At 52.2% G+C, this 24,002-nt stretch overlaps 4 protein-coding genes across 9 annotated transcripts; 1 reads left to right on the forward strand and 3 right to left on the reverse strand.

The window, feature by feature from the left end:
- Nucleotides 1-224: 224 nt before the first annotated feature.
- Nucleotides 225-4,065, reverse strand: TIMM17B (translocase of inner mitochondrial membrane 17B). The gene is made up of 6 exons (XM_036840865.1): nt 3,963-4,065; nt 3,073-3,172; nt 1,935-1,998; nt 887-1,015; nt 690-800; nt 225-599 (listed from the first exon to the last, which is right to left on the reverse strand). The coding sequence occupies exons 1-6, from the start codon at nt 3,986-3,988 to the stop codon at nt 511-513; spliced, it is 519 nt and encodes a 172-aa protein (XP_036696760.1). The 5' UTR covers nt 3,989-4,065; the 3' UTR covers nt 225-510.
- Nucleotides 4,066-4,172: 107 nt separating this feature from the next.
- On the forward strand, nt 4,173-7,872 carry PQBP1 (polyglutamine binding protein 1). Of its 2 annotated transcripts, none has more exons than XM_036840863.1 (7): nt 4,173-4,326; nt 4,737-4,821; nt 6,350-6,461; nt 6,657-6,769; nt 6,951-7,235; nt 7,428-7,491; nt 7,658-7,872. In XM_036840863.1, the coding sequence occupies exons 2-7, from the start codon at nt 4,755-4,757 to the stop codon at nt 7,812-7,814; spliced, it is 798 nt and encodes a 265-aa protein (XP_036696758.1). In that variant the 5' UTR covers nt 4,173-4,326; nt 4,737-4,754; the 3' UTR covers nt 7,815-7,872. The 2 variants fall into 2 exon arrangements, with proteins under 2 accessions (XP_036696758.1, XP_036696759.1); XM_036840864.1 differs by lacking the exon at nt 4,173-4,326 and adding an exon at nt 4,472-4,550.
- A 59-nt stretch (nt 7,873-7,931) lies between these two features.
- On the reverse strand, nt 7,932-16,269 carry SLC35A2 (solute carrier family 35 member A2). Of its 4 annotated transcripts, none has more exons than XM_036840883.1 (5): nt 15,585-16,269; nt 13,888-14,070; nt 11,185-11,336; nt 9,526-9,672; nt 7,932-8,233 (listed from the first exon to the last, which is right to left on the reverse strand). In XM_036840883.1, exons 1-5 carry the CDS (start codon nt 15,673-15,675, stop codon nt 7,964-7,966), a joined length of 843 nt encoding a protein of 280 aa, XP_036696778.1. In that variant the 5' UTR covers nt 15,676-16,269; the 3' UTR covers nt 7,932-7,963. The 4 variants fall into 4 exon arrangements, with proteins under 4 accessions (XP_036696778.1, XP_036696775.1, XP_036696776.1 ...); XM_036840880.1 differs by having other exon boundaries at nt 9,526-10,262; nt 15,585-16,256; XM_036840881.1 differs by lacking the exon at nt 13,888-14,070 and having other exon boundaries at nt 9,526-10,262; nt 15,585-16,261.
- An 857-nt stretch (nt 16,270-17,126) lies between these two features.
- Nucleotides 17,127-22,862, reverse strand: PIM2 (Pim-2 proto-oncogene, serine/threonine kinase). Of its 2 annotated transcripts, XM_036839061.1 has the most exons (6): nt 22,547-22,862; nt 22,302-22,411; nt 21,498-21,548; nt 19,231-19,603; nt 18,617-18,793; nt 17,128-18,519 (listed from the first exon to the last, which is right to left on the reverse strand). In XM_036839061.1, the coding sequence occupies exons 1-6, from the start codon at nt 22,605-22,607 to the stop codon at nt 18,356-18,358; spliced, it is 936 nt and encodes a 311-aa protein (XP_036694956.1). In that variant the 5' UTR covers nt 22,608-22,862; the 3' UTR covers nt 17,128-18,355. The 2 variants fall into 2 exon arrangements, with proteins under 2 accessions (XP_036694955.1, XP_036694956.1); XM_036839060.1 differs by lacking the exons at nt 22,302-22,411; nt 22,547-22,862 and having other exon boundaries at nt 17,127-18,519; nt 21,498-21,877.
- Between the last annotated feature and the right edge of the window lie 1,140 nt (nt 22,863-24,002).

A 24,002-nucleotide genomic window follows, 5' to 3' on the forward strand; every position in this document is an offset into this window, starting at 1 on the left:
AAGCCTGTTCCTCTTCTGTCTGCTTGTGAGTCAACACTTGGCCCCCTTACTCATGTACTATTCACATCTTGATTCATTCCCCCTCCTACACATTCATCCCACAAACCTTTACTAGAGCCCACTCTCTGTGGGACTCCAAATCCTAGGGCTCCCAAGTCCCTGAAGAGGGCTCTACCCCTTGTCCTAGTGAGCAGCTCCAATGGGTGGCTCAAGGAGTACATACATAGGCATTTCAAAACTGGCTTTAAATACTGATCAGGGTGCCATGCAAAGGGATTGGGGTGAGAGCTTGTTACATATGAGTGGGGGCTGGGGTGCCTGAGAGAGAAGGGACCCATCCATCAGGGCAGCTGGGGTGCCCCACCTCCAACCTGGGATAAGGGAACAGAGTAGAGGCCCTCTCTGGAGGGTCCCAGGGCCAACTGGGAGCCAGCCCTCCCTTCGAGGTAGATCATCGCGGGGGGAACCGAGGAGGAGCTCCCACGGTGGCGATGACAGGCGGTCACTTCCTCAGTGGTACTGCTGATAGCTGGGGTAGCCTGGGGCCGGGGTACCCTCCTTAGGGGGCAGCTGGCTGGGGTCCTCCAGGAATGGGGGTGCTGGAGCGGGGAGAATTGGATAAAGATGAGCGGAGGAGGCAAGGCAGAGCATTTCCCACCTCTCCCTGGCCAGCTTCACCAGGAACTCACCATTGCGGAACTGCTGGGCGGTGTAGCGAGTGAGGAGGATGCCAACACCCTCGATGAGGGCCAACAGAATGCCTCCCATCATTGCCGAGCCCACCATGGCCAATGGGCCACCTGGAGGAATGAGGAGGCACGGGGAGAGAGGTGAGAGCAGGCAGAACAGGGTGGAAGGGGCTGGGGCCTGGGGATGGGGCACTCACTGCGGGCAGCCAGCACAGCCCCGGTCAATGCTCCGCTGGTGATGGAGTTCCAGGGATCTTCCTTGCCCCGCAGCCGCACCAGACCGCAGTCGATGGTGGAGAACAGGCCCCCCCACACTGCGAAGCTACCTGTTGGGGGATCACGGCCTAATTAGTGTTTGTGGGGAATCCCCAGAATATACGGCTCAGGGTCCAGGGACTCCCAAGGCCTGAACGCTCTGGCAAAGAACGGGGAGAAAAACCCAGAGGCAAGGGCAGATGGCAAACTCCTAGGGGATAGCCCCCATCTGTCTCCGTGGTAGCTCCTTCATTCTGTCTGTAATTGCCATCGCACTCCCTTCACCTTCGTGGGGGGCTGACAAGTGTTTACGGGCAGATTTATCTGCTTCTATATGGCTTTTTTCTTGGCCCCGCCATGCACTCATTCCTCTCAGTTCTCTGACCAGGGATTGAACCCGGGTGACGGCAATGAAAGCCCGGAATCCTAACCACCAGGCCACCAGGGAACTCCCTTCTATATGGCTTTTAACAGAGCAACTTTGATCTTCGTAACTACCACACACAATTGGAATTCTGACCTTGGTTTCAGGGAGAAGGAAAGGGGATAGCAAAGCCAGTTAACAATACAATAGTTAAAATGTTTACTCAAGTCTAACTGTGTGCCAGGACCTGATCTACGCACTGCATGTTACTTGACTTCTGAAAATTTATATTAGTTAATACTACCAAAGTGCTTAACAGAGCAACCAGCACTTAGTAAGTACTACCTAAGTTACATAAATTACAAAACTTACTGTTTTGTCATCCCCATGTTGCAGATGAGGTTCAGAGAGGTTAAGCCACTAGCCCAAGGTCACACATCAGGGAAGAGCCAGGGTCTGGATTTAAACTCCAGAACTCACCCATATGAAATTGTTGGGAAACGTCACTCCCCCAGGAAGTCCCAGGCAGAGTTGAGACTAGAATCTGGACCCCCAACTTGCAGTCTAGACTCAAAGGAGCAACCGCCTCAACTCTGTTATCACATCTGTCTCCCCAAACCTCTCACCTCCAATCTGAGGGGCTCGGATCCTCACAGCGTTGACACTGCCTCTCATTCGGTGCCGAATTCCCTGGAGGAAAGTGGGGAGGAAGGGAATCAGAGCCCGGTTGAGGCCACTGGCAGACAAAGTTTCTAGCTTTTAAGAGAGGGATGGGGGCAGGAAACCTGTAGGGGTATCAGAGGTAGAGATGTGGGGAAGTGGCCAAGAACTAGGGGGCTGGGGAGCACCCCAATATAGGTGCTCTCAGAGCTGGGATGAGAAATCATTCATTCATTCATTACTTAGCATCTATGTGCCAGGCACCATGCTGTATGCAGGGATACAGCAGTAAACAAGGTAGACCTGGCCCCTACCCTCTCAGAGCTCACATTATAGTGGGGGAGACAGATCCTAAATAAGGGTACAGATAAGATAGCTTCAGACAGCAATAAGAACCCTAGAGGAAATAGGATAAAGAGCTGTAACAGTGGCTGAAGGGTCAGGAAAGACCTCTTTAAGGAGGGGGGCATTTATGCTGAGACCTTGAGGATGAGAGGGAGAAACCTGGACAAAGATCCAGGAAAGAGAGCTCCAGGAGATGAGGGGAGGGACAGGGCTAGACAGAGAAATTGCAGAGACCTTGACAAATGCATGGCATTTAAAGTCATGACATTTGATGAGGTCTCCCAGGAAGGGGAGGGGGGTTCTCAGAGATAGAGAGAGAGAGAGAGAGAGAGAGAGAGAGAGAGAGAGGGAATCGATTACGTTAAATTAAAAGTATTTTCTCAGCTTTAAGGCTGTCCTCCTCCTGCCAATTAAACTCCTGTCACTTCCCTCTATCCAGGCTTCCAACCCCGAATCTGCCTCTAGGTAAAATCTGACTGGCTTTGCACACACACATTTAGGTTTTGGTGATGACCCTTTTGACATCACAGCATTTCCACAGAGGAGCTCCAGTTGGGTGGGGGGGGGGGTGAGGGGCAGAGGTCATGTTTGCAGTTCCTCCAAACTTCCAGATCCTGGAGCCAGGCCTGGCATATAGTAGGTGAGCAGGCACCAGAATGAATAAGTGCATGTGACTGGCAGCTCCAAGCAGTTTTCAGAACAGTATCCCATGTGGACAGGGCAGGACCCCCGCACCACCCAGGGAAGGCCAGGACTCACGACAGGGGCATTGCGGAAGCCCTTAATGGCCTGGAAGACTCCACCGCCGATAACACCCATAGTGAAGGCACCACCGCAATCATCCACAATTCGCCATGGGCTGCAAGCGGGAAGGGGAGGATGGGGTTAATGTCAGCCCTCCCTCTTGCCATGTCACGAGGACTCTTTCCAACTGGGAGAAACTTAAGTCATCCAAATGGGAAGCAGAATTTCAGATAATAGATTATTTTCCCCCTCATTTAAGCAAGAAATAGTGCGAAGGGGGGAAAATATTAGTCTTCGCCCTGTCCGCCCCTCCCCTTCGCAGCCAACCAAGGAATCAACCGCTTTACTACTACCAATTATTAAATGAATTGATAACAAGCAAAGAGTTGGCAAGTTTAAATAAGCGCTACAGAAGTGTTAAGCTAGCACTGTTACTAAAGCAGAACGGGCTCGCACCCCCTTTTCCCACAGTGAGCACGTCCAACCAAGCCACGCCCTCTCTTTTTTTTTTTTTTTTTATAACCCGCGCAACTGGGAAAAACCAAGCGCAGACCGTGGGGATGATCCAGCACCGCTCAACACCGCACCACCCCCTCGGCTGGAATGGATTCGACCAGCGTGTCTTTTCGTTAACAAAGAGAGACTGGGAGGTACGAAGGCAAGGGAAACGTGGAGTGGTTCGTCCTTGCACCGCATCTTCTCCTTTAGGCACACAGTTGTGGCCCCTCTTAACGGAGCCCGAGTAGGAGGAAGCAAGTGGAGGGGAGCAGAAGGAGACAACAAACGTCTAAGAGTCTCCCGAGTCTGGGACGTGGCGCTGTGTGGCCGGTGCCTCCCCCGCCCGCCTCCCACCGCTGGCCGTGGCGCCCTAGCAACAGTCCCGAGGCCTGCGCCCCTCGCCGTACCAAGGCTCCCGAGCGTACTCCTCCATGGCGCCGGCGTCCGGCCGCGCAGTCTGGCTAAACCCCGGCCGGGCCACACCCCCACCAGTAACACACACAGGCGCCCGAGCTTTCTGCCTATTTCAGGGCAACGATTGGGTCGTTTCGCCAGAAGTCAGACGAAGGCGCACTCTCATTGGCCAGCTAGGTTTGTGTCATCTGTTCGCCGCAGTCTTAGCGTAGCCCAGTTTCCTCCAGGCTCGGAGAGAGAGGACCTCGTTCTGGGCATTGGGAGAAGAGAATCGTGTAGTCCTGGCAATCATAGAAGCGACGAGAGAGAGAGAGACGGCCACTCTATCAGCTTTCCACTACCCGCGTGACTGTATTGGTAATGTCGGGGTGGGCGCATTTTTTGGAGCTGGAGGAGGTGTTGCACTCTGCTCCCCCATCCCAGCGCTTTGGTTCCTTCCACCCGGTAGTCTTCGGGGGAAGTTGGGTGAGCCCATTTCTGGGACGAGGGGCAGCCGCGTTTGGCCCCTCTGGCAATGGGCGGAGCCTGGGCCTGGGAGAGGAGCCCGGTCCTGGAGCACCCGGCCCGGGAGAGGAGGGTTGGTGAGAGTTTTGGTGATATTGCCATTTATCCCTTCCACCTTTTAGAGTAGGGTCTGTCGCCCAGCTCCTAGTGTAGGTGGGTAGGTGGGGGTCCAGATGAGTACTTGCTGGGGGGAGGCGCTTGGTTACAAGATCCAGATTCAGTCCTCATCTGAGCTGTTTTTTGGTCTGTCTGTTCTTCCGTAGGTCTGTCTGCTATCCGCTATGCCGCTGCCCGTTGCGCTGCAGACCCGCTTGGCCAAGAGAGGCATTCTCAAACATCTGGAGCCCGGTGAGAGAGCTAAGAGCAGATAGGCCTACCATGTGCCAGGCTTGACAGGCACTTTGTTGTTGATACTGCCACTTGATACCTAGCGTGGACCTACTTCGCACCAAGCAGTGGGGTGGCAGGCATTTCACTGTTAACAATGCGTATTCCTGACACCCATTCCTACCGTATGAGGAGGCGGGTGGGGACGGGAAATAGACATTTCATCCATAATAATACTGACAGCTGACGTGTATTTTTGGGTCTTCTATATCCCAAGTTTAATCCACCCATCAGTCCCTGGAAGTGGTTACAAAGTATCTAATAGTAAGGATAGTAACAGTTGACAGAAGCTGAAATAAATCTACCGCAGCCTCCTGTGGGCCAAGCACAGTGGCAGGATGCTAATACTTTGTTCTTTACCTTACTAGTAGATAACATTATTTTAGACCTACTGTGGAGCCAGGCACTGTGCTGGTGATATATACCTTATTGTTCAACGTATCAACAGCTGACATGTATTTTGGGTCTTCTTAAGTGTCTGTCATACACATTATGATGAACAGTATATAAAATAATGATAGGATCTATCATTTAGGCCTACTGTGCTGCTGTTGCTAGTATTTCTACCTTATTGTAAATAATAGTAAAAGCTGGCATCTAGTTTGGGCTAAGGTGTTCCAGGTACTGGAAAACTCATCTTATTTTCACTTTATTGATAAGTGACATCTATTACAAGCCTGTTGTGTGCCAAGCATAGATCTTTGGTTAATAATACTGATAATGATCATTGATATGATATTTACTTTAAGGCTGTTGGTACCAGGCCCTGTGCTGATTGTATATATCTTACTAACAATACTGATGATTATAGCTGACATCTATTTTGGGCCTATTGTGTGACAGGCACTCTGCTGTTGCTGACATATACATTTCATTGTTAGCTATATCCATAGGTGAAATCTGTGATAGACCTACGGAGGTCCAGGTACTCATACACCTTTTTTATTCTGTTGATAGTAACTGACAACAGTTGTAGGCCTCGGGAACTGAATAGATTCAGAGAAGCGTTTGGATAAATCCCGTGCTATCCAAACTTGCTACTCAATATACCGGAGTCAGAAACCTCATATTTGCCAAGCTTGGGAGCTGAACAGATTTGGACATATTTTTAGATAAACCCCTTGTTGAAACTAATTTTATCCAAATAGATTTGGATAGTATGGTGTCACATACTATCTGAACTCAGGAACTGAATAAATATGGATACATGTTTTTTAATGAATCCCTGTCTAAAGTCTGAAACCAGATAAGTTCAGGTAACAGTATGTCATATCTGAACCCAGAAACAGAACAGATTTGGGTAAATGTTTTGGTAAATCCTGATACTCAGATACTTGGATTTGGAATGTGAGCAATATTTTTTGGGGCACTTGAGACCTGGCACACACACGTGGTCCACGTGAATGTGAGTGTCTCCCCAGGCCCTGACTGCAGGATGGGGATCCCTCTGGTCCTTACTGCTGTCCTCCTTCCCTCCTTGTCCTGTCAGAACCGGAGGAAGAGATCATTGCCGAGGACTATGATGATGACCCTGTGGACTATGAGGCTACCCGGTTGGAGGGCCTGCCGCCAAGCTGGTACAAGGTGTTTGACCCTTCCTGGTGAGTCTGGGGACGTGGGGGGGGGGCGGGCTGGGGGTAAATGGGGGCCACAAGGGAAGAGATCTGGGGGCCCTCCCTGTAGGGTCCTGGCATGGGGCAGGTACAGGCAGAGATTGGGGAGACAAGAGTTGAGGCTACAAGGAGAGGATATCCGTGCTGACATTCCTTCCCTCCCTCCCTCCCACTGCCCTGCAGCGGGCTCCCTTACTACTGGAATGCGGACACAGACCTCGTGTCCTGGCTGTCCCCACATGATCCCAACTCCGTTGTTTCCAAATCTGCCAAGAAGCTCAGGAGCAGTAATGCAGGTGAGTTGGCAGATACAAGGGTGCCTCGAGTGTTCTAGCAGTTCTCCGAGAGGGGTCAGGTAAAAGACCGAGGCAGGTAAGACCAGGCAGGCCCAGCCCCAGGCAAAGGAGGCTGTTGAAGGCAGAGGCTGCTGGGTCCTGAGGTGGGAGCAGGAAGGTCACAAGGCTTTCGTGTCCCCAGATACTGAGGAGAAGTTGGACCGGAGCCATGAGAAATCGGACCGGGGCCACGAGAAATCGGACCGAGGTCACGAGAAGTCAGAACGCAGCCATGAGAAGTCAGAACGGAGCCACGAGAAGTCTGACAGAGACCGGGAGCGTGGTTATGACAAGGTGGACAGAGAGCGAGAGCGGGACAGGGATCGGGACCGGGACCGCGGTTATGACAAGGTGGACCGGGAAGAGGGCAAAGAACGGCGCCACCATCGCCGGGAGGAGCTGGCTCCCTACCCCAAGAGCAAGAAGGGTAAGCTGGGGTGAGGCAAGGGGGGCACCAGGGGTGCACAGTGTAAGGAAGCCCTCGCTTGGCTTCACGCGAGTGCCTGAGCCTGGGGCCTGGCAGCCTCGGGCTCCATTTCTTTCGGGGATGGGAGAGCTCGGTGATCCGGGACTCCTTGTGCCCCCGTCGAAGACCCCACTCTGCCACCTACTTCTGCAGTGGCAAGCCGGAAGGATGAAGAATTAGACCCCATGGACCCCAGCTCGTACTCAGATGCACCCCGGTAATTGACCACCCCTCAAGAGCCCTTCCTTTTTCCTCTTGACTCACTGCACCGCTGACCGTTCCTTTCTTCCTGTCTCCTTTCCCCCTTTGTCAGTTGTGGGTGGGAGGTGCCTGCCACAGTACACATATTATACATTCCCGCTCCCACCCCTTGTCACCCCCAGAGGCACGTGGTCAACAGGACTCCCCAAGCGGAATGAGGCCAAGACGGGTGCAGACACGACAGCAGCCGGGCCCCTCTTCCAGCAGCGCCCTTACCCATCCCCGGGGGCTGTGCTCCGGGCCAATGCCGAGGCCTCCCGAACCAAGCAGCAGGACTGAACCTTCCCCACCCCCACCCACTCTGGGGTTTTTAATAAAAGCTTTTCGGTGGATCATGCCCATGAGACCTGAGTGCTTCCTTCTCTCACACTTTTGAGACTTCCCAACCCAAGCCAGCAAGATGCAAAACACGTTTTATTTACAAAAACTCACCTAAGAAATAATACTGTAGGGGTAGCAGGGACATGGGGGTGGCAGGGGCTGGAGGCTGAGGTGGTTGGGTCCTGTCTGGGCCAGAGTTTAGTCATGTCAGCCCTGTGTGGGAGAGGGGGTGTGGGGACAGGGGGTTCGGTGTCTACCCCCCCCCCAATACTGATCAGAGCATTTGGTCCTGGCTGGACCAGGGCAAGAAGGGAGAGCGAGGCCAGGCCAGCGTCTTCAATCCCAGCGGCTAGGAACCCTTCACCTTGGTGAGCAACCTGTGGTGGGAACGGGGAGGAAAGAAAAACACAGAAAGCTGGGGTGGGCTGGCAGGTGGACGTCCTGAGCAAGCGAGGATGACTAGTGAGGCTGGTAGTCCCCAGGGTTAGTAACAGAGCCCACGTGGAGAAAGCGGGTCCCCTGGGTCAGAAAGCTACACGTGGACTAAATAAATACAATATCTTTATTTGGCATTGGGTATCCTGACATTTGTTCATTACAGTTCCTTAAAAACAAACCAAAAAATCAGAACAAATTAATCAAAAATAAAGATCCAACGGCCCTATGTACATATAGCAAAGACAGCCCAGGCATCACACACACACACACACACACACACACACACACCCCATATACACCCTGGGAGACAGTTAAGGGGTCTTTGGGGAGTGCAGGGGGCAGGTTCCACATTTCCGCAATTTAAAGACACCCCTCCCCATGAAGTAAGGGTGCCTCGTACAGCCAGTTGGGTATCACGAGTGTGGCTGGCAGCTTTATTTTTCCTCTCAGGATATCTTAGAAAATAACCCTGCATCCAGCAACTGACGGTGTCTTAGATTCCATGAGATTAGGCCACTTCAAGGACCTCCCTTCTCCATTTTTCCCACACCCTGGATCATTCATCTGATTACACCAGAAACCCCCAAATCACAAACAAATGGCCCCTACTGCACCCTCCCCCTGAATGGGCTGATGCAAAAATCTCAGCTGTCGCCCCCCTTCCTCTCTCCCTGGGTGCTCACAAGAGGCCCATTTTCAAGTCCCTGTGTTAGGGAAGCTGCCCCAAGGCCACAAAAAGAGCTACTAATACGATCCAGTGTGGTTGTCAGGGAGGAGAGAAGGCCTCAAGCTATCAGAATCGGAAACCCACACGTAGGCATCAGTCACTACTAAAGAGCTGTAGGATTTTTGTCCAATTTGTCCCTACAAAGGTGGAGGGATTGCTGGGAGGGACTCTCCCAGGCATGAGAGACAGGACGCCTCTGGCTGAGGGAGGCAGACAAAAAAAGCCTTGAATGACAACACCCCCAACCTGGTCCCCGAAGGGGTTAGACTGAGACAGAGGAGGCAGCTCTAAAAACCCGTGGCTACAAGGAAGGGTTCACGTGATGCCCTGCCCTAGTCCCACAAGCTTCCGGAAGTCTCGACAACCTGGAAGAAAAGACCCAACCCCAGGGGAGCCAGGCCCCGGTGGCAACTTGGGTCCTGCAGATGCCCAACACCCTCCAACCAGTGTCCCTCCCTGTCTCCCCCCACCGCCACCGCCAGCCCTCACTTCACCAGCACTGACTTTGGCAGAAAGGGCTCCGTGCTGACGTCTCCACGGTGGGAAGACAGCTGCGATGGCGGCGGCTGCCCCGGAGGCTGCTGACGAGTGCAGGGCCCAGAGGTGGAGGCAGAGGCGGAAGCTATGGCTTTGGCTGTACCTCGGGGCAGGCTGTAGAGGTAGACGGCACCGATGACCAGCCCTGCGCCAAGGGCAAACAAAGGGTCCACGTGGAAGCCAAAGAGGCGGATGGAGGCAACAGTGGACAGCACAATGGACAAGGAGGTGGCAAAGCCCTTGAGGATATTGTCGGCATACTTGACGACAACAGCCACCAGTAGCCCGCCGAAGGCCTGGTTGAGCACCACGCCCCAGACAGCAGGCGTGTACCCGAAAAAGAAGCCGCGGTGGGCTACAGCAGTGCCCTCGGCCCACCAGAGCCCCACCAGGCCCAGGGCTGTGCCGAAGAGGCCCAGCTGCAGGTTGCGCAGCCACACGGAGCCTGAGCTGCCCTTGAGGATCTTCTCGAAGTAGACACCTGCAAAGCCCGAGGACAGACAGGACGCCACGACAGCTGCTAGGCCCGCCCCAGGGTTCTGATCCAGTGGCCGCGGGCCCCCACCGCCGGCTTGCTGTGCCTGGACGATGGCGACTCCGGTGAAGAGGAGCAGCAGGGAGGCCCACTGCAGCCGGGAAAGGCTGCGGTTCAGCATAAGCACGGAGAACAGTGCCGTGGTCAGGATCTTCAGCTGGTACGTCACCTGCGAGTGGTATGTGGAAGACACTGAGGGCTGCTCCCGACCCCCAACATGTACATGTGGGGGACGGCACCCACTGTGGGCCCCCAGGCACAATGGAGGGACAGGGTGGAGTAGATAACCATAAAAACAGCAAAAATATCCAGCCACTGGCCACTGACTGAGATGCAGCTAAATAGCTCTGAGGTGCCTCCCAGAAAGTACACAGGAGGATGGCTGTGCAAGGATGTCCTGGGCCACACCCAAGTCCACATCCCAACCCCATGTCCTAGCTGTGTGATGAGGGTCAAAGCACTTGCCCTGTCTGAGCCCTGACATACCATCTGTAAATACAACTGATGTATGTGAAGCACCTCACACAGCAGGTAATGAATGAATGGTAAACATCCTGATGAGGGAGGTCTTGATAAGGATGTGTTGATACAAATGAATCAGCCATGAAATGACGTCAGTAAACATTTACATAGAGCTTACTGTGTGCTAGGTGTGGGTCTAAGCACTTCACATGCATTCATTTAATCCTCACATATGAAGTGTGTTATTGTAATGTCCAATTTAAAGATGAGATGGAGAGGTTACGTGACTTGCCCAATATCACACAGCTGGAAAGTAGCAGAGCTGGGATTTGAACCCAGGCAGCCTGGCCCCAGAATCCAGGCTCTTTAACCATCTTAAAGGTTGCCTGTAAATAGCCTAAAGCTTATCCATCACCAACCAAGGGCTCTTCCCAGATATTACTTCTTTTAATAATCTCAGTGAGTAGCTACTATTACCATTTCCATTCCCAGTTCTCACAGATGAGGATGCCGAGGTTGAGGAAGATCCAAGGACATTCTGGAGGAAACACAGCCCCTGCTCTCTGCAGCCCTCCCTCCCCAACATCCTATATCCCCCACCCCAGCCAGTTCCTGGGCTTGGGGCTCACCTGGAAAGTGGCAGCTGGCAGGTTGGAGATGGCAACATACTGGAGGTTATTCTGCAAGGTGTAGATGAGAGAGGGCACTGCGAGCTTGAGTGTGTCCACATACTGCACCAGGACAGCCTCGTGGAGGAAAAGAACCAGGTGCTTCACGTTACCTAGGTGGAGGGAAGGAGATCCCTGTTTAGCACTGACTTCCAAAGATGGGGATCCTCTAAAGGACAGGACTGCGCCTGGTCCTGTGTCTCCCCACCACACTTCGACTCCCTGAGGGCTAGAATGAGGTCTGCGCTCTCGGTTTCTCTACTGTACAACCATGTCTCCAGCAAGCCTTTCGGATACTCAGTCTGAGAATCACAGACCACATTTCACTCATCTTAGAGCCCACCTCTCTGGCACAAAGCCCCAGGGCAAGCACTCAGTACAGTTTGTGCAATGAAATAATCAGCACTAACTAGGAGCTTGTGAAGTAGAAGCTCTCGGAGTGTGGGTGGAAGGCTGTTTACCAAGCAGAGGGAAAGTTTTAGACTCAGCTTTTATTTTTTTATTTTATTTTTTTTAAAGATTTTTTTGATGTGGACCATTTTTAAAGTCTTTATTGAATTTGTTACAATATTGCTTCTGTTTTACGTTTTGGTGTTTTGGCCGCGAGGCATGTGGGATCTTAGCTCCCTGACCAGGGATCGAACGAACCCACACCCCCTGCATTGGAAGGCGAAGTCTTAACTACTGGACTGCCAGGGAAGTCCCTTAGACTCAACTTTTAGACTTTTCCTAGTTCCTTCCTAGCCTGAGAGCTGCCTGAGGGCAGGGGCCATCTTCCACTTGGCCGCCTCCTTCTGTCAGCCCCACACACACCAAGCATTTGCCCCTGTCACATGGAAGAATGCAGGCTTGACTCTAAAGCAGAAAGTCTGGCTGGGACCTGCTCCAATCAATAAATGAGAATAGTTTCCTATATAATAAGACCTTTGCAAATCTCACCCCACTTTTTTGCAGTTCATCTTTTAAGACTCATCTGAGTGTCCCTCCTCAGGGAAAACCCCACAACCACTGCACAAGGTTACTGCAGGAACTCCTGCTGATGCTCATTCACAAAACCCTGCCCTTGCCCTTCATGGCATTAATCCCAGAAGTAATTATCAATCTCTAACCCTTTACCCAAATTCCCTGGACCCAGGGGTTTGGGTGTTCAAAAATGTCCAGGTGTTAGAAAGGTAACACGGCATATATGCTATATATTTCACATAACACACATCACGTATATGGGGCTGCACACCGTAATCAAGCACATTCATATTTCTGCAGTGACTCGTGGACACATTCACACCAAATGAGAAAACTAAAAAAATAAAAGGGGGGGGGGTTGCTGAAATTGTAGATAAGAGATGAAAGCTGTGATTAACCTGTAGCTATTTGTTTCTCCCCATCTAAAATATCAGCCCCCTGAGGGCAAGATGCACGTCTGCATCGCTAACATGTCCACCTCCACAGCCAGAACACGGCCTGCCACACAGTGTTCACTCGAACCGTCTCAGAATCAATCTAGAACAGAGCAGATGAGTTCCTAAACTGCTGCCTCCCAGGGCCCTGGAGCTAATGAGTGGGTGAGAATGTTTTCTTCACTGTAAATACCTAGGGCAGAGCCGCATGCGAGGCCTTTATAGAGAAATGACTGGGCAACATTTTAAAGAAGAAGGCCTTTGGGGGAGGTGTTTAAATTAGTAAATAAATTCAACTTATAGGAAATATAGAGGACAGAAGAACATGTTAAATGAGACCACTGGGAGGCACTCAGCAAAATCCAGGCTACCCAAAGTCTACAAGACAAACAACCTTATGTCTTCGAGAAATTAACTGCAGAGAGAAAAAAAAAAACAGTTGGAGGGGAACCTAGAGGCTAGCCGACCTAGAAGACACCAACCAATTACAAAGCACTGACTTTATATAAACCTGATTCAAACAAAATTTTTAAAACTTTTATGACATTTGAGAAATCATTACGAATTTGAACACTGACTGGATATTTGATTATTTTATTAACTTAAAAAATTATTGTTAATTTTTTGATGTATGATTTCTAGCAGTCATGACTGATTGAAGTCATTATTTTAAATGTACCGAAATATTTACTCAAGATAATAAGAGGGAATTTACTTCAAAATCATACTTCATGTGGGACATACTTCAATGTAACAAGGTGCAGGAGTAGGTAAACAGACACATAGATTGGTAGTGAGTGGATAATCACTGATGCTGTTTAATGGCAGAGTGGCCATGCGTTGATCATTGTTGAATCTCGGTGATGGGACATGGATATTTTACCATTTTATTATTTTCTCTGATTTTGTGTTTGAAATTCTCCATAATGAAAAGTTAGAGAGAAATCAATAAATCATCATGTAAGGGTCACCTGCTACCTTATGGGCACAGACTGTCTCACTCCTTCAGTGTTTACTGGCCAGCTCCTGGGGAGTTAGGGGTATAAACATGTGGATGCAGCTACTCATAGCTGGAGGTACAAGGCGGCCAAGCCGCACTTACACAGTCCCCAGGCATTTTCATAGACAACCAACCAAACCCTCCACGTGGGTGTGGGTATGTACACAGACACACAGACACACACACACACACGCACACATACACACACTGCCACCCACCGACTCCAATGCAGCCCCCCTCCCTGCAGCCCCCCTCCCTGGCTCATACCCCTCTTCTGTGCGAAGAGCAGCAGCAGGCAAGTGACACCTTTGAGCACTTCAGCCATGACCACAGCAGTGGTGGCAAAGAAGCGGTCCCCAGGCAATGTGCGGGCATAGCGGATGCTGAGGATGAGGGAGGCATTCTGGACCACCAGCACAGCTAGGGATATGTATTTGAGGCGCCGGTGAGCTGTGGGGAATGGAAGGAGTAAGGGGGAAGAAGGGGTCAAAAGCTGCTGTGGCATAACCACACTACCACCCTCCCCTCTCCCTTCTTGACCAGGATCCTCCTAGCCACCGCTACTTCCTCCTTCTGCCTGCCTATCCCGACCCAACGTGAGTCTGATCCCTGCCAGCTTCCACTGCCTCAGCCACAGGCAGGAAGAGCCAGAAAGGGAGAAGTGGGCCTCTCCCTGTCCAGCCCATACCTGGAATCCTTGCTGAGGTGTCAGGAAATGGGTGGGGCAGGTCCTGGACACCCACCTCAGCCCTCTCTCTCCCTCCCCTGAGTGAGAAGCAACCCTGCCCTGGACAGAATACCAACTGCATCCTCGACATTTATTGAGTGCTTACTGTGTGCCTATCACTGGGATAAGGGATTTATATGGATCACCTCAACAGACCCCTACATGGCTCTGACCTCTGAAGGAACTATCAGTGTTCCCATTTTATGGATGAACAACCAAAGATTTATATGAAATGATGGTTCTATTTAGTGAAGGGTTGTCTCATGTGAAAAATGATACCCTAATACAAGGAATGAGACCACTGTATAAGGCATGTCCATCCCCTAAGGAACTTTCTCTCATCTAAATTATTCCATTCCCTTACACTCAGAATGGTCTCTCCAACCCCTCCCGCCTATGATGACTGATTCCTCCCTAACCCCAGAATGGTCTAACAAATATAAGAAATGATTCCCTCACTGTCCAAAGGATTGAACCCCATGTAGTAAATGGTTACTCCACTAAGAATGGTCTGGGTCCCTTAACGATATAAGGAAATATTTCCCTATACACCAGTCATCCTCCCACCACCGCATACCCCCACCTCCAGCCAAGGAATTATCCCTTGTCCTGCTCACACTCACAATGAACTCTCCCCGTTATAAGGAATGGCCTGGCGCCCTCAGAACGTCCTTTCTCCGCCATATAAGGAAGGCCCCTCCCACTGCAACATACAATGAACTATCTCCATCAGGAAGGGACCCCCAGAACGGTCTTCTCCCCATATAATGGACATCCCTATCCTCAAAATATTCTAAGTCACATAAGGAAGAACCCGCCCCACCCTAACTCACAATACCCCTGTCCCTTTACAAGGAAGAAACCACTACCCTCAGAACAGCCCCTCCCTTCTATAAGGAAGAACTCTCCCGCTCTCAGAATGGTCTCTCCCTTGGATAAGGACGGACCCCCACGCACACTCAGAATGGTCTTAGTGGTCTTAGCCTCCCCAAAAGGAAATACCCGCCTCCAACTCAGAATGGTCTCTACTCCCCATTTGCAGAAGGGACCTCCCCATCACCCTCAGAATGGTCTCTTCCCCGCCCCCAAAACATACGTCCTCCTCCCACCCGCCACTGCCACACATAGGTTGGTCCGTACGGGATGCTCCCTCTCGCCTCAGTGAGGAACCTTTCTGACCCCCCAGCGATCCCGCCCCCCGGCCCGCCGCCGACTGCTCAGCCACAGCCTGTCTCACCCGCAGTCGCGGTCCCAGGCTCCAACGCCCCTGCGGAGACCGCCCCTGGCCCGGCCGACGCGGGGGAACCGCCGGACCCCACCGCTGCCATGTTGGCATCTGCCTGGCCCGTCCCCTCGGCAACAGTAGGCCACTTCCGTGTCCGTTACTTCCGCTTCCGGGACCCCGGGGGGTGGGGATGGGGCGAGCGAGAAGCTGCCCAGAGCAGTGGCTCTCCTCGTTCGCTCCTGAACGCTACTTTAAGAGCGGCCTCAGGATTTCCAAATTCCGTCAGGATCCGGAGACAGGGCACGCAGCCGGCTCAGTCTCCCGCCGTCTTCAGAGCCTCTTTAGCCCACTCCCGTTACTAAACCCGCCCTTTGATCTCGCTTTCCATATCGCCCGCCCATTCTGTCTCCTCGTCTCTTTGGTTCCGCTGTCCGTCTCCTATCTCGGCTCTTTATTGCCACCTTCTGATGGCACCGCCCTTTCTGCATCAAAACTCCTGGGTCCTTCCGGGTTGGACTGAAGTTCTTTTCCCTTCTGTCGGCGAGGCCAACCCCCGCCCCCTGGAGAGACAGCGGGCATCTGGGAGGGAAGTGAGACTTCGAGGGAGCAGGGCAGGTGAGGGTCAGGCAGGTAAGCGAGCAGATAAAGGCAGGGCAGTTGAGGATATACTAATGAAATGGCACAGGAGAGTTTAGACTGAGAAGGGAGGACAAGTGAGTCACCATTAAGAATGGAAAAGTGATGGGGCTTCCCTGGTGGCGCAGTGGTTGAGAGTCTGCCTGCTGGTGCGGGGGACGTGGGTTCGAGCCCTGGTCTGGGAGGATCCTACATGCCGCGGAGCAACTGGGCCCGTGAGCCACAACTACTGAGCCTGTGCATCTGGAGCCTGTGCTCCGCAGCGGGAGAGGCCACGATAGTGAGAGGCCCGCGCACCGCGATGAAGAGTGGCCCCCGCTTGCCGCGGCTGGAGAGAGCCCTCGCACAGAGGCGAAGACCCAACACAGCCAAAAATAAATAAATAAAAATAAATTTAAAAAAAATACCTTGGCTAGTTAAAAAAAAAATGAATGGAAAAGTGAGAAGGGGGTAGGTAAGCCAGCAGGTGAGAGGTTTACAGGTTAGTTTTTTGTTTTTGTTTTTTGCCACGCTGCCTGGCTTGCATGATCTTGGCTCCCCGACCAGGGACTGAACCCGGGCCACCGCAGTGAAACCGCCTAGTCCTAACCACTGGACCGCCAGGAAATTCCCTAGGTTAGCTGTTGAAAGCAGGGCAAGAGAAGGTACAGCTGAGGTCGGGACAAGTGAAACTATGATAGAATAGGGCAGGGCAGGTAAGTCAAGAGTTGAGGAAGTTGAAGTGAGCGGGATGAACAGGTAAGAAGACAAGGAAGAGGTGAAAAGGTAGGGGCAAAACAGGTGACTCCACCTTGGACGTTATTAGAAAACAAGGAAGGGCTAGGAAGATTCCTGTCAACGCTCAACCCCCACCCTGCCCTCACCAAGCCCCAGAAAGGGCTTTTCTTCTCCCATGGGGAAGGTATTTCCTCCCCTGGGGTTGGGGGAAAGGAGTTTTTTCTGCCTCTGAGCTGGCCATCTTTGATTTGGGAGTGTGTCCCAGACATCTTCAATGTCTACGGTATCTCCAAAGCAGCCTTTCTGCACATACGGGGTGCTACATAAGAGCTGAGGGGAAAATCAAGTTTTTCTTTCACCTTAAATGAACCCATAAAAGATCTTCAGGATGGCACCACAAGACTGAGGCTTCCTGTGGACAGAGAGGTCCAATCCATCTCCCTCTTGGCTCAGCATTCAGTAGATGCTCCACGAATGCCTCACCACATCTACAAATGGCCAGTCGCTTCTGATTCTATTACGTTTATTAAATAGTGGGTTTCCACACATGGCTTTTTAAATAATCCAGGCGGGGGAGAAGGAAGAGGAAGATACAGTTGGAGCTCTCCTTCCCCAATACATAAGTATTTACATTTCAGCAACTGGACAACCCTGGCTCAGAAGGAGGCAGCAAGAATCCAAAAAAGGTGGAGGGTGGGGCTCTAGGAGAACAAACAACAAGACTTATTTCCCCCACCCCACCCCCCCCAAAAACCATCCACCCCATTCTAGTGGACTCTAGTAGTGTCCATCTCCCATCCCCTCCCAAATCATGAAAGTGGGGTTTCTCCTCACCAGAATAAGAGCACTTGGGATAACAGAGTAGGGTCCCCTCACACACACACACACAAAAGCCCTGGGACAACAATAGGGCTTACCTCCCCCAGAATAAACAACCCTGGGCTGAGGTAGGCAAGCAGCTTGACTGAATATGGGACCCTAGGCTAGGGGAAAGGGTCCCTTTGCTAAAATAAGAGCCGCTGGGGTATTTGGAAGGAAAGCACCCTTGCCCAAGTCAGAGCATTTAAACTAAGTTTGTGTGGTGGTAGCAGGAGGTGCCAGTGTAGGGGTTACTGCTCATCAGAATAAGAGCCCTGCAGGCTCAGAATGTAAGTAATTTCAACCAAATGAACACCCTTAGCAAAACAAGAAGCAAAGAAGGACCCCCTCCAGAATAAGAGAGCGTACGTTCTGGGAGGAAGGCTCCTTAGCAGGATTGGGATGGGGACTAGGTAAACTTGGCTTATGTCTTCTGACCCCTGATCCCCAATCTCTGACCCTAGTAACACTGGATTTTTAATGACCTGTAAAACCAGATCAACAGATGTCCATCTATCCCTGTGGTGTGGCCATGGGATGGCTATTCCAACTAATGGGGGCCCTGGCCAGGACTAGGGCAGTAGGGACCAGGCCAAAGGGGTGGAACTCCCTTTGGGAGTGTTGAGGGATGCATCCTCGGCTGGTGTCTGCATCCAGGGGTCCAGCAGGATCTCCTCCAGTGTGGGTCGGGCAGAGGGTTTGGGGGCCAGGCACCGGCGGATTAGGGCACAACAGTCTGCAGATCAGAAGCACACAGGAGATTAGCAGTGAGTTGGGGGCACCAATCCCTGGGAGGGATGAAGTTTGGTGGGCTAGGGCGGGTGGGGCCTCACCTGGGGAGACGTGGGCAGGGAAGTGGAGCTCAGCCTCCAGAATCTCCTGGTCTCTCTCAAAGGGAATGTCCCCACATACCATGTCATAGAGGAGGATACCCAGTGACCAGACAGTGGCTGGGAGTGCGTGGTACTGGTGACGAGAGATCCACTCTGGGGGGCTGTACACCCTTGTCCCTGCACACAAGCCACAGGTTAGACCATTCTCTGATAATGCCCTTCTCCCATCCCACCCCCCCCAGGAAGTATGGTTGCTTCACTAGAATTAAGAGAATTCACTGTATGAGCAGGGTCCCCTCACCAGAATAGAAGCTCAATGGAATAAAAGCACTTAAAAGGTACAGTAGGACCTCCTTACCAGAAAAAGAAGACTCAGGATAATAGCAGGATCCCCTCATCAGAATAAGAGCCCAGAACAAGATCAGGGCACTGTCAGAAGATGGACTTATTAGAGGGCAAGGCTTGAAAGCCCCTAATATTAAAATTCAAGAACCTTATAAAGGTGTACTATAGATCAAGGGTTACAGGATACCCCAGCACTGGAGATCAAATGTCAAGAGGCCAAAAAGATAAAAGGTGAAAACTCCCCCCACAGAGATTTAGGGAAGCCTTACCATCAAAGTCAGTGTAGGGTTCATCATGAAGCAGGGCGCCAGAACCAAAATCAATGAGTTTGGCACAGCCCCGGCGGAGGTCCATCAGGATGTTCTCATCCTTGATGTCACGATGGACAACTCCACGGGCATGGCAGTGCCGAACAGCTGCCACTACCTGGGCAAAGAGACAGCGGCTTCGGCCTTCACCCAACGGGCCCTGCTCTGTGATGTAGTCAAAGAGATCCTGGGCAGGCAGAGGCCGCTCAAGGACCAGCATGAAGCCCTCTGGTGTCTCGAACCAGTCAAGCAGGCGGATCACACCAGGGTGTCCACCACCTGCACCCACCTTCCATAGCAGTGCCACTTCCAGTGGGCATGTGACTGAGTCTGACTGGGGTGGGGGGGAAGCAGGGAGAGAAAAGAGAATACAGACATCAGGCTAGCAGCTTTGAGGCTGACTTCTCGCCTGAACTTAAATCATAGCTCCTCAGCCTCCTGACTGTGTGGCCTTGAGCAACCCACTTCCTTCCCTGGGCCTCAGTTCTCTCATCTTAAGGGCTTAAACTCACATAGCCATTGGGAAGGTGATTCAAGCTTAAGGCTATGGGGTGGGGAGGGATAAATTGGGAGATTGGGATTGACATGTTAACACTACTATATATAAAATAGATAACTAATAAGGACCTACTGTATAGCACATGGAACTCTACCCAATACTCTGTAATGACCTATATTGGGAAAGAATCTAAAAAAAGTAAAAGTGTATATATGTATAGTTATAACTGATTCACTTTGCTGTACAGCAGAAACTAACACAACATTGTGAATCAACTATATTCCAATAAAAATTAATTTTAAAAAAGCCAAAGCCTTTGCACATCTGGCATGTAATAGGAGCTCAGTTCATTTTTTTTGTTTTTTGTTTTTTGGCTGTGCCGCTTGCAGGATCCTATTTCCCCAACCAGGGACTGAACCTGGGCCACAGCAGTGAAAGTGCCGAATCTCAACCACTGGACCACCAGGGAATTCCCTCAGGAAATGTTTGAGGAATAAATGAAGGTGGTTCTTAACAAAAGGCCTTCAGCAGAAGCAACTGATAAACACTATTATGTAGTAATTTATCTGTTTTGTCCACTGACATCTGTAAAGAGACTAGAATAGTACCTTACACACAGTGTTGCTTGATAAATGTTTGTTAAATAGATAAAAGCACTTTATAGCATAGAATCTGACACAGTTAGCACTCAATAAATACTATTATTGTGTGATGGTTTGTCTGCTTTGTTCACTGCCATAGCTCAAACACTAGAACAATGCTTGGTAACAGAGCAGAGCTCAATACATAGTTGTTAAATAGGTGAAAGCAATTAGTAGAAAAGGACTAGCACAAAAAGAGCTCTCAATAAATGTAGTATTTTGCCAAGTGCCTAGAATTGTACCTGGCACGTTCTAGGTGCTAATATACAGTTGTTAAATAGCTAAAAGTGATTAACTGCAAAGGAACTGGCACAAAGTGAGAACTCAATAGTGTCATTATGTGATATTTTGTCACTGCCACCAAGCATCTAGAACCGTGTTGAATGAAAGTACTTAGTGGAACTTGGAACACAGTAAGCTTTTATGATGAAGCAAAGTCTGAGGCATACAGTTGGTGCTCAATAAAAGGCACACATGTTACTGGTCACAAAACCCGCCCCACTCTCGAAGCCCTGCGCGGGCACACGGATTGCCAGAAGCAGCCCTCCTGCCTGAGCTGGGGCCCTCTGCCGGCCAGTGAGCTGACTTGCACAGCCGCAGACAGGTTTTCTCACGGTGATGAAAATTCCGCTACTGCGCAGGCGCACCTTCTCCCTCTGGGTCCCACAGCCTGCTCAGGCGCAGTTTCCCCAGAGCCCGCCAGGGGGCGCTCCCGCCCCTACAACTTGCCCAGACCCGCCCTGTTGTCCGTTAGCGCTCTAACGGCAGAAGAGAAGCAGCCACCGTCACCATGGCAACCAATGACCTCTGCCCCTCTTTCCTCACCAGCATGCCCTGCGGGCAGCCCCTGAGGCAATGTTTGGAGGCGAGAAAGGAGGGTGGGAGGGGAGAATCCAGGGCTCTAGGGGAACTGGGGTGAGTCAGAACTGTATGGAGGTGTGGATATCACCACAGGGGAGTAAACATGGGCTGGTAGGAGTGTTCTTCTCACCGTTACAGGGCCCAAGGAGTCATACAAACCATAGAAAGGCGAAATCCATCGTCAGAGATGGCGTCGCCAGGTCAAAAAGGACTCCAAGGATACTCACCCAGGGGGACCAGCCCAGCACGCGATTCCGGGGGATCACTTTGATGGCCACCTGAAGAAGCGGGCTGAGGTGAGGGGACCAGCAGATGACCCTCAGACCTCTCCCAGTCTGGACCCTCACCCTAGTCTTTCTGGTCCCAACCAACCACTCCACACCACAACCCCAAATGAGCTGGAGCTTCTCCCCTGCCCTCCAAGTCTCCAAAACCAAGTACACCTCTCCCACCATCTTTGGCCCTGGGCTCTTCCTTCTCAAGGCTTCAGGACCCCTCACTCCACGTGACGAGTTCTGAATTTCCTAACACCCCAAGCCCTCGATCTTCCCATCCAGCCCCAGGACACCCCAACCCTGTAGGGGGGGTCCTGGTCCTCACGGCTCCACCCTGGACACCTGCCTCCAAAATCCCAAAAATCTCAACTCTAGGTCCCCACCTTCCCACATATATACCACCTCTCCTGGATCGCAAGGTCTAGAGTCCTCACGACCCCCCACTCCCCAGTCTCACTCCCTGGACTTCCAGAATCCTTGCCCTGAAACCCCCCCTTCCCCCACATACCCACCTGGACCGCCACACACACACACACACACACACACACACACACACACACACACAGACACACACACACACACACGCGCGCGCGCGCGCGCGCACTCAGACACCCTCAGCAACCCGGATCCCGGCCCTCATGACCCTACCACTCGCACACTGTAGGCTCATTCCCTGCTCAATTAGCATCCCAGCCCCAGGGCTCCCGCCGCCGCCACACACACACCTGGCCCTCCCAAGACCCTCGTGGTGGATACCTGGAGTCGGTCTGTGACGCGATGTCCTGCGAAGACGGTGCCAAAACCCCCCTTACCCAGGAGGGGGCCGAGTCGGTACTCGGCCTCGAACGCTTCCCGATCCTTGCCTCCTACGCAGGCGGAGGCGAGGAAGTCAGGGTGGCGGCGTGCTGAGGCCGGCCGCGACCCTCTCCCCCTCCCCCCGCGCCGCCCTCAACCACTTCAGCCCGCCCGGCCTGGTAGCGCGGTAGGGGAGCCTCTCTCACCTGGCGGCGGCGTGGGGGTCATGGGGGCCACCGGGAGCCCCTGCAGAGGCTTAGTCAACATGGAGGAGGAGCTGCGCAGATTGAGCCCGCTGAGCCCGCAAGGCGTGGACGCCCGGGGCAGCGAGGCCGGGGAACCAGGACTGGGGGGCGCCAGGGTGGAAGGTAAGGAAACTGGTGGCCCAGAAGAGCCGGCAAACAGCGCAACGTTAAGATTAGCCGCGCGCGCCAGCCCCGACGCTACTGAGACAGGGCACGAGCCTCCCGAGAGAGTCGCCCCGGGCGACGGCCCCGCCCACTTGGCTTTGATCAATCCGGACGCAGCACCTGCTGTACCCCAGCCAATCGGAGCCAGCTCTTATATGCATGCCACCCTCAACGTTTCAAGTACCCCCTTATGCAAATACATGCCCGGATCTTCCGCGGGGGCGGGGTCTGCATGCAAATGAGGGGGCGCGTGCGAAGAGGAAACTGGTTTTGGGAATCCCTTTTGCAGCAAGCGCGTTTGTTTTGGTTGTTGCGCGGAGTTGTTTTTATATATGTGTCTGTATGTGTATATATAAACTTAAAAAAAAACTGCACCGCCTCCTTTCCCAGGAAGTTGGTTGGCCGCCGCTGCCTCGAGATTAGCGCGGAGATAACGCCAGGCCTTCTAAGGGTTCTAAGAATCCTGGCCTGTGGTTATCCAGGACCCTGTCTCCCGAAGGGTGCTCCTCAAACCAGGACCAGAGCCCTCTAGGCGCTCGGCGGCCTCCGCCCGAAAACTGAAGCCGGGGATCCTGGAAGAACCTGTTCAGCCGTCAGGGAGGGCTAACCTCCCTGACAACCACCTCAGGGGAAGCGCTGGTCCAAGGCACAGTTCCCACGCCCGGAGGCCACGGCCTGTGGGGTGTTTGTGGAACCCTTAACGTAGACAGACCTGGCTAGACCCAGCCATGAACCCAGTCAGCAGGTCTAGAATCTGGAATGGCGGGGGGGAGGGTTCTTGGGGGTGGGAGCAAGCCAGAGTGGTGGTGGCTTGGGGTGTGCTTCTGGATGAGAGAGACAGGGGCTACGAGGGCTCGGGGAGGTGGTAAAATACCCTCAGTCACAAATTTGGGAAAAATAGGCCTCATGCTGCAAGCAGACAGACATGCACTCCAAAGACACACACACAGAAGCACCATGTGAGAAATACACAAACACATACGGCCAGACACATTCACATGAACTTGTCCTAGACACACATGTACATCTGTACTGTCACACACAGGCTGAAATCTACTGTCAGGCAGGCATGCTGCCAGAAAATTATGTCCCAGAATGACACCAGAGATGCACTGTTACAAAAAGGCACTCCAGATAGATTCACACAGACCTACACTGCCATGTGACAAAGACACAGAAATGTCCTGTCAGACATACCGCCAGAACTTGTCACAAAGATACTGGCACCATCAGACATGCAGTGTCACAGAAA

The sequence above is a fragment of the Balaenoptera musculus genome, chromosome X (genome assembly GCF_009873245.2).
Source record: "Balaenoptera musculus isolate JJ_BM4_2016_0621 chromosome X, mBalMus1.pri.v3, whole genome shotgun sequence".
NCBI classification, from domain to species: Eukaryota; Metazoa; Chordata; class Mammalia; order Artiodactyla; family Balaenopteridae; genus Balaenoptera; species Balaenoptera musculus.